The sequence below is a fragment of the Coenobita brevimanus genome, chromosome 70 (assembly GCF_032717465.1).
Source record: "Coenobita brevimanus isolate Jiangsu-jjx chromosome 70, ASM3271746v2, whole genome shotgun sequence".
Lineage (NCBI taxonomy): Eukaryota > Metazoa > Arthropoda > Malacostraca > Decapoda > Coenobitidae > Coenobita > Coenobita brevimanus.
This window is the reverse complement of record NC_137023.1, coordinates 52448494-52458493: the sequence shown is the minus strand read 5'-3', so window position 1 is coordinate 52458493 and position 10000 is coordinate 52448494. Positions and strand designations below refer to the sequence as shown.

Genomic DNA, 10000 nt, shown 5'->3' with positions numbered 1-10000 from the left:
CTCCCGAAATACTCAGGCAGCTGGGAGTGCCCATGAACTCACACTCTCTCCCCGGCAATGCAGAACCTCTGCTTATCAAAATTCATTTATCCCCAGAACTACTACTCTCTGGAATTCACTTCCTGGGAGTTGTTTCCCACAAACATTTAATCCACTTCAATTCAAATCCAGTTGTTATAAATATTTTATGAATAGAGGATGCCTTTAGGCACATGGACTTATTATTTTTTTCCTTTGTTTTTCCTTCCTCCATTCATTATCTATTAAAAAAAAAACACATACATTTCATAACACTTTGGGACTAGCAGCAGTGTTAATTTTTCGTTACAGCTCAGCATGCAAGATGGAGAGATGGTGGTTTTAGGCCAGCTTCAAACAAAAGAGTATAATAAGGGGTTGTAGGCTGGTTTGTGATACAACATTTCTGTCTCCATTAACAGGTGGCATGGATCGCATTCGACAAGTCTGCCATACTGACGGTGCAGGAGAACGTCATCACACGCAACCCTCGCGTCAATGTCACATTTGATGGCCACCGCACCTGGACGCTACACATCTCACGCGTCAACGCCACCGACGCCGGCACCTACATGTGTCAGCTCAACACCTTCGTGGCCAAGAGTCAGTTCGGAACACTCAGCGTTGTGGGTGAGTGTACAGTGTAACCTAGTGAATACAGTACTTTTTAGCATTTTATTTTTTTAGCCTCACTTTCCTTAGGTAAGACGAATATCTCCTTAAATTGAATAAGGCACCTTGTTTGTTTTGCCCGAAAATGTAGTTTTGGTACAGCACGGACCTAATTCAAGCAGCCTCACAGAGACCTTTGAGAAAGAATATTTTAGTCCTGTTCGAAGCTTTTCCTCTGATTTAAATGTTTCCATAACTATCTGTAACACAAGCATCTACAGTTATCTTTCATGCAGAGTATTTTTTCAGGCAGTAAGCAGAATTAGTTAATTTATAGACTCTAAATAAAAAGTGGCAGTCAGGGTGCTCTTAAGCAACCTCACTAACTTTATGAGATTTCTCCTTAATCTTCTCGTGTTGACACCGTAATTATTTTGAAAGGGGAGGAGCGGAGAAACTACACATACATTTACCCTGTCTTATAATACGTTCGTTCGTTTGTTTATTGGACTACATCAGTGGCTTCCTGAATGTCTGATCTGGGTTATAAATTCAGACGCATTTAATGGACAAGACCGTGGTACCTCTCTGAACAAGGAATAAAGATAAAAACATTATGTAAATATATTCTCACGGTTATTGTAAGAACTTGTATGGAGGCAGAATTTTGTGAGTATTTACAGTGGTGTTTTCATAATTTTTATGCCGCCAGCAGTTCTTTAGGGTGAAAAAGGAAAATTCTGTACACCTGGAAAAGAATGACGAAAGCAGCAGCAGCAGCTTCTTGTATGTTTCAGTAACTCCAAGAGGGTGTTAGATTTACCGGTTGATTGACTTAGTACTATTACTACATCAGTGTTACTCTTTAGGGTATGACGCAAATTACTGAAACTTGTTTGGTTTTAAAAAAGATTACATGAATCTGACAAATCAACTGCTTGAAAAGAAAATGGACTAAAAAAGAAAAAAAAAAAAAAAAATGACATTACTGATGTGTCAGATTCCATGAGAAAGTTAATATGGTAAATTATTTTCATTGAAAGATTTAGCAAAAGAAAACTTGAGTCCAAGAAAAGGAAACTTTAAAGTCCTATTTAATTAGCATACATAGCTAAGCTTTACTCTTTTTTTTTATTTTTTGTTTTTAATAGGAATGTACAATTATTCTTTGCAACAAAATCTTGCCAAGTAAGTTAGAAAATTTAACTTTGTACAGTTTTGCATATCTGTTTCTTATGAATTATGTCTACTAGCAGCAGTGTTCCCATTTTTGCCCGGTGAAAATTCCAGTCTTGTCTTTACCTCAGAACAGAATTATATTTCTCTTCTCTTGCTCTTTCAGAGAGGTTTGAACACTCATAGAGTATTTTCCAACTGCTGTGAGCGCTTAATGAGACAGTGAATCTTCTCTCAATAAATAAGTATAGAAACGTATAAGAAAATACGTTAATTTTAACCGAACAGTTTAAGTACAGGACTCATGGTAAAATTAATAACTGGGCGACCATCATCAACCCACTTACTGTAATGCTGCGTACTTCTTGTTTCACCTTTATCATTTTTCTTCTGTATCTGCCCTCCTCTTTTCCTATTTCTCCCATCTTCCTTGTCACTTTTCATTACTCTTTTTTCCTTTTCAGGCGTCTTTACATTGAGTGACAAGCCTAATGGTTTCCTGTAAACCAGGAAACAATTTACAACGCTGGGTGGTTACCATATGATCAACCCATATGTGTTCCCCACTTGTCAGCAAGTGGGTTGGCGGAGGGTCGGTGCCCTTTCACGCAAAACAGCTAACTCAAAGGCAAACGGCCACCCCTTACGGGATTATGACATCTGGCTGTAGACAGACAGATAGGCTAATGTGTTCATTTAGTGCAGTTTACGTGTGCCTAGGGAAAGTGCTTAATATTTCAAATGATTTTTGGAGGCTCAAGCTTACTTGGAATATATAAAACAAATTCGTAGGCAAAAGTAACGTCAGAGATGAAGATTATTAATAACACCCTTCGACCAAGCAACAACAAAAAAGCTTTAGCGTATCAACTGGAGACCCAAGGGTTGTACTCACAAAGCTTATTACCCAGCTTTTACTATGAGCACATGTACATAGTAGTTATTATGAGGAATTAATTTGTCATGGCGTTTGCTTAATTTTTCCTTCCAATTTGGTTGTGAAGTGTATCGTAGCCGAGTGAGTGAAGAGAAAAACATAAAAAGTCAATCTTATACATACAGCTTATACACAAGAAAGTTTATGATTATGACCCCAGAACTTACCGACTTTGGCCGTTGTTCGTGATGTACTGAAGTTTGTGCGTCCTGGAGCCAATACCACTGTGCTCCATCACGGTTCTTCTTCCACCACAAGTAGTTTTCCCAACTTATCTGAGACTGCTGCTGATGAAGCTTCTTCAATTTGGTCCACTGTTGTTGGAGTTGGTGTTTTTGTTTGTAGGGTAGAGTGGGCATTGGTAATAGAAAGAGGCTGTAAGTACAAAGGTCAAAATACTGATATATAATTTTGTGTCATCGCATAGATGACAAGGAAAGTACCCTCAACACGCATTAACCCCAGGCTACGGCACGCAACCTTCGATTTACCACTTCACGTCCTTGTTTTGTTTAGGTGCAAGCAGGTTTAGCAAAGAAACTTTGCCCAGGTCTCTCGTGGTCGGCTGTGTCATGATAAACGGACACTGATACTAGACAGATACTCCTACTCAGCAAATGGAAATCAGTTACAGATATAATCTTGTTTATCACCGAATCTCACAGTCATGCAAAATTTACATCAACTAACGAATTCAGTCATTCAAACAGCAACACACTTTGTTAGGTAAATGAATACATTTAATAAACAGTGAATACATAAAGTCGTCAAACTTGTACTGTAGGCTATGTAAAAGCTAATCGAGAATTGTATGAATGAAGGCTATGATGTGAGATGAGAATGATAGTGCGAGAAGTAAGAGCCATTACCACTATCAGAAAATGTGAATATAAAAAGTCATCAGAGTACAGGATTTGCAAGATCTTTGGTAAGTCAAGAAGGGGAAAACTGAGGACAGAAAGCAAACGATGGTGATGATTTAGTCAGTAAATATAGAATGTATGAGGGAAATAGATTATCCAGGCATCAAGAAATCCGAGATGATCATAATGTAATGGCATCAATGAAAATGCTAGGCCACAGCAAATAATTCTTTTAAAACTAATTCTGTGACAAGTTGGAATTAAAGGTAGAACTGTTAGTAATGACTTCCTTGTTTTATCACTGAATCACAGAGCACAGAGTGTGCCCTTTCCTCCATTTGTCTTTTTCTTTGTTTCCATACTCCAGTTTTCCATTTATCCTCGCGTAAAACTTTTCTTTACATTCTTACTGTTTGGTTCCTTACTCTTGTTTTATGTTTTCCCCATATAAAACATTTCTTATGTTCCCATCTCTTATCTTCTTGTACCGTTATTCTTATCTCTCCCACTCTCATATTCCATTTACGGTATTTTACTACCCATCCCTTACTTTTCCCGTATCTTCTTTACGCTCACTTTTCTTTCCTCACATGCCTTATCTCCCTCTTTCCTCTGCCTCCCTCCAGGAAGAAGAGTCTCTGGTATTCACGTGTGTTCTGCCATCAAGGGCCACCGACTCTGCATCCGCCGCGTCCTGAATCGCTGATGTTTTGTTACGCCTCTTTGTAGCATTGGGGAGGGTGGAGGGACTGGGGAGAGGAGTAATGGGGCGGGGAGAGAAAGGAAGCTGGCAGGGAGGAGTGCAGGGGTGGCGGAGGGGAGAGAAACCGGGCCGGGGAGGAGTGGGTAGTTGGGGAAGAGGTAAAAACATTGAACTCCCACACTAACAGCATCAACATGTAATCTGCACCGAACAAATATATGTTAACACTAATTCATCCCTGTTATCTTGTGATGAAACCTCTTCATTTCCCCTTAACCTTCTAGACAAAGAAAAAAAAATCCCGGGGAGTGTGGAGATGGGGAGCTGGGTGCCAAGGTAGTAAGTAGCGGGAAGGGCTGGGGAGATGGGAGGGGGAGAGGAGTTAGAGGGAAAAGGTAGGTAGGGAGCGGGGGTAGAAGACTGAGAGAGAAAAGGTGGGAGAAATAGAGCCAGGATAAGGGAGAGGAGAAAGTGTAGCGGAAATGATGGGTGCTGGAACAGTAGAGGAAGAAGTACGAAATGATGGGCATAGGAACACGAGAAAAATAACAGGGGGAATGGTGGGCGTTGAGACAAAAGAGGGAAAAATGGGGGAATCATTGTCATTGGAGTTTGAGACAAAGGAAGATTATTTGGCACTGAAGCAAGAAAGAAAAAATATGATATGATGGGTGTTGAAAGAACTGATAACATGACAGGTAAAAGACAAAGAAAAAGGAAAGATGATGGGCACAAAAGCATGGGAAAAAGACAATGAGAATTGGTGTAGGAAGTGACAGGAGAGAGAGAACGATATATATGATCAATGTAGGGATGAGAGAAACAAAAGTGAAAAAAAAAAAAAAATGGGCATAGAGGAAGAAGACAGAAATAAGTAATGAAGATAATATAGTAGGACCAGTGAAAAGGAATATATATGAGTACTACGCGACAGTGCATGTGTAAGGGTGCGCACTAAGATATCCATTTATTTCCGCCTAGCTCAAGAACGACATTTCTTGCCAGGACACGCCACTCTCCCCTCTATATATTCTACATCTTGTTCTTGATGGACATTAAAGTTACTGAGTAAAGGACAGTTATTGGGTCTGAACTGAGTGTGTCTTTTGAGAACATTTGCACCTGGAGCCCTTTCCTCATTTGTTTTGAAACTGCCAAGACTGAACCGTGTGGCACGCTGGCATTAGTTGAATGAAAACTGGAATATACATCAGATACCTTTACTTAATGTTGCTGAGATATGAGGAAATCAGCGGAGCAAAAGATAATAGATGGCAGCAAGGTAGTTAGATAACAAGAACTATGCCACACTCTGTCAACAACTTTAGAAATATTAAGGGCTGCTGCATCGTATTCTCCCTGATGGTCAGTTGACTGATGGATAATATGAGTAAAAGAGATTGAGTAAATCAACAGTGGATCAGTTGTGTCGAAAACCATACTATCTGACACTAAGTTTTTGGATTCAATATGTTTTACAGTGTGCTTATTAATGACAATTTCAAGTACTGTACTAAGAGATGTGATAACTATGGGTCAGTAATCAGAGGGATCAGAGGAACCTCTTTCCTTTGGAAGTGATTGCATATTGGCTTCTTTCAAAGAAATAGAGAATGAAAAAGTACGTGTCCATGGTCTGAGTACTTTACAGTAGCTACAATAGAAGCAAGCTCAGGGGAAAAGCTTTTTAAAATCTGTTTTAGGCATTACATCTGGACCTGAAGCTTTGTTGGTTGATAAATTGTCTAGGATAGATTTTACGTACAGGCGCCTAGTTTGTATCTTTAGTGGAGCAGTTTTTGGGATAGTCAAGTTCTAGTACAGGAACGTTCTGACCTACTTCCTCTAAGGAAGAATTTCTGGCAAATTTATTGGCAAGAATATTAGCTTTTCCACGAGGGTCATTCACAGTGTTGCCTTCTGAAGATTTTAGTGGGGGAATGGGTGATGGTATATCAAAGTTACGGTACTACTGAAAAGAGCGAGGGTTGACCCTAGTATTCTATTGTCATTAGGATTATTTAATCGTTTGGATGCTTGGTTATAGAGAAAGTTTGATTTAGCGAGATTTATTACTGCTTTTGCGTGAGCTCTGGTAATTTAAAGTTGATTGAGGGATTCGATAGCTTTCGACTTTAAGTATGAGTTATATACGAAAAACCTTGGGATCGTTTCTCTAAAACAATTTGTTGAACCATTTTGGGGAATGCTATCTTTTGGTAAATTGTTTACTGAGTATGAACAACTTTATACCAACTTGCATTAAGTCATTAATGTTGGACTAGGTAGAACTGATGTCAGTGAAGATGATTGAATGTCCTGGAATATCAGCTAGACAGTTTCTAAATCCCTTGCAGTCTGCTCTCTCAAAGTACCATCTGGTCACCCTAACTGGTTCAGAATGGGGATGTTTAAGGCAACTGAAGAATGAGGCTTTGATGAGTCTGTGGTCAGAGGATTCATGTGGTGACAGTGGTACCTCTATCTTGTATTATCTGGGCTAGGATTATCTGGTATATTGGTCAGTTGCTTTACCAGTTGCTTGAGATTAAACGATTCTGCATATAGCTCGCATTCTAGACCAGTATCACCGGTCATGGCAGAGTGCAATAACGATTCTACAGTACATTATGGATGTTAAAATCACCGAACGCGCTTCTTTCAGTAGCAAGGATGAGGTTAAGGTTGGTCAACTCTGTGGATATATAATTAAAAACACAAGGATTTGTTGGGGCACAGGGGGAGCTATAATCTTTATAAATATATGTGGTTATGTTTAAGTAAACTAGTTTGTATAATGAGAAGTCAACATTGATAGAAGTGAAGTTTACGGTAGTGTCAAATGAGTATACAGATTTACTAGAGCAACAAGTGCCACCCTTGATACCTTAGTTAGTGAGGAGATGTTTACCAGAAAACTGTGTGGGAATGTCAGTAGAGGGAGAGATTTGGTCTTTGCGAGGAATAAGGCTGAAGGAGATATGGATTCAGAGAAGAAGTGAACAGAATTCAGATTGGTACTGTGACCACGGATGTTGGTAAAATACTCGAATAAGGCTAAACCTGAACTTCTTCGCTGACAATCATAATTTGTGGTAGAAATAACCGCTGCTGGCACAGTCTCTGGATGGCGACCAGGAGAGCCCTGTGCCGCTAGCCCTACCCAACTGGTGGTGGCTATCCGAGATAACACAGAATTTGCTCTTAATAATGCAGCGGCCATTGTGAAGGGGGGATGGAATAGGTGTGATGGGTAATGTGCATGTAGTGTGGTTTAGATAGCTGGAGGTAGATGTTTGAGAGAATGCTGGCCTGCTCTCTGTATCAATGAAAATTATGAAAATGTCCAACGAAGAGAGATAGTCAGAAACAGGTGCGGGGTGGTGGAATGGGAGCTCCAGCTCACCTTGTCACCGGCTTGCCGTTCTCCTTGTTCGCCCTGGGAGTACCGCCCTCTTCGACCTGTGCTACAGTGTACTCCCTATGTGTGTGTGTGTGTGTGTGTGTGCTTTAGAAGGAAAAGTCACACTAGCCAGTTAACCCTCATATGGTCAAAACAGCTCTAGTACCTTGTTGCAGCTAATACTAGGCGACATTGTTCGGCCGAGAGTGAGTAAAGGAGCCAGAAAATATAAATGTCATAATAAACTTTTTTTATGTTACGGGCAATTCCAGTATTCTATTCAGGCAAACGCCGGAGGATAACATTCAGCTCACGGTAAGTCATAAAAGCCTGAGAGTGTTAGAACCCGAAATCATTTATGTCATTAGAGGCAGTGACTAAAGCTAAATCGACAGAGACCCCACAGAGAGACCCCGCCAGAAAACCATCCCATTGTGTTCATAAATAATTGAGTGTGATTAGGACTGAATCGGTGTTTTCATCTGTTACTCAAAACACAGGTAGCGGAGCACCTGTGGCTCTTTGTAGGCGAGAACTGTATTGAATGGTTGCCGTTGAGAGAGAGAGAGAGAGAGAGAGAGAGAGAGAGAGAGAGAGAGAGAGAGAGAGAGAGATTTTCTCCGGTCAAAGTGTTATGAATATCCTATGTTTTGCTGTCGCTGATAACTATGTTTCACGGGTGTAATTGATGTACTCGAAAGATTTTTAAAATAAAGGCTGTCCCTTGTACTTTAATTGTTTTCATTTTTCTTTTCTAGGGCTTAATTAGTGACGGTTTTATTGAAAGCTCTTGATGAGAATCTAGCGTTGTCGTATTGTTGGATGCAGTGGAGGCTAATGAATTGTGAGTGCACGGTGCTCCGACAGAAAACATTACCATAATATGGAAATTCCTTTACCAGTCTATTCCATCGCTGTTCTGATGATGCTCCGGAATATTCATCATTTTAAACTTAATTTTAGTACCTTCTGTGTTATGGTCATAGAATGAAGCAAAAGCGATCAAGTGTTAACGAAAAAGTGCAAGAAATCTACGGCACTGAGGGAGGAATGTGGGAGTGCTGCTGCAAATTTGAAAACGATAACGACGCAAAACGAAAGGAAATATTTGGTGGTGTTGCAAAACTGAGAGATTGCGAGCTGCAGATGTTCTTTGAGAGGAAATGAAGAAATTATGCAAAACACACAGAGATGTAATATGTTGATGCAAAGGTGAGGCAGAGAGATATAAGTGCTGATGCAAAACCAAAGGATATTAGAATGTGTTGATGTAAGATGAGGAAGACGTTGATTACGCAGAACTTCGTAAGGGATAATACAGTGCTGGTGGAAGGTTGAGAGAGAGAGAGAGAGAGAGAATATTGACAAAACAGTGCCGTGAAACTAGTGTTGTAGCTTTAGGGAACCTGTAAGGTGGAGAGGGGGGCAGTCAATCCCTTAGCCCCCCGAGTGACCTCCTCCACATGAAACTTCGAATTGTTTATAGTATTAACATTGTACACCAGAGGGCTTCCCCAGAATGAGGTTTGACTCCATCATGCCTGTCGTCCCCCCGCCTGCTTCCACATGTGACGACCTGGTTCACTGCGCAAAACTCAGGAACAAGTGATGAGATGCTGATGACCCCAAAATTAATGAGGTTATGAAGTGTTAATGAAAAACAGGAGAGTTTATGGTGTTTTGATGAAGCAGAAATAAAGAAAAGATGAGCTGGTGGATCAAAATTCAGTGACAGGTTATGAAGTGCTTAGGTAGAGATGATAAGTTAATGACCCTCTCATTGTCAGGACAAATCTCATATTCTATTTCAGCTAACGCCAGACGATTTAATCAGTTGAGACAGACTCATAAGAGACTGAGGGTATTAAAACCGTCACTATTAACACTCTAATGATCGCATCTTCTCAAGTACTCTATTGCAACTAACGTCAGATGATTTTACTCAGCCAAGGGTGAATCACAGGAGCCTGAGAGTATTAAACAAAGCGTTGAACAAAACAGAACCAGGAAGACATCAAATTTATGTGCAATACCTAAGTGCTTCCAAGAACCAACGCATTTTATATATAGCTTTCTGTCTAGACAGTGACAACAAAGGTCACTGTTGCATTGGACCAAAGACTTTTGTGTGTGTGTGTGTGTGTGTGTGTGTGGAGTAAAATACAAAGAAACTAGAGGCACCCAGAGGGGGGAATCACACCAGCCACGAGCTGATACATATCTAGCGCGGCTCGGAATATGACCTTGACTTTGACCTACTTTCACCAATTTCGAATTCGTAGGACATT

At 40.3% G+C, this 10000-nt stretch overlaps 1 protein-coding gene across 1 annotated transcript in view; it reads left to right on the top strand.

The window, feature by feature from the left end:
- LOC145406446 (lachesin-like) overlaps positions 1-10000 on the top strand; it is a 334573-nt gene that overhangs the window by 197134 nt on the left and 127439 nt on the right. The window contains exon 3 of the mRNA XM_080277601.1: positions 441-648. Within this exon, the coding sequence (XP_080133727.1) occupies positions 441-648 (208 nt within the window). The remainder of the gene's footprint in view (positions 1-440; positions 649-10000) is intronic.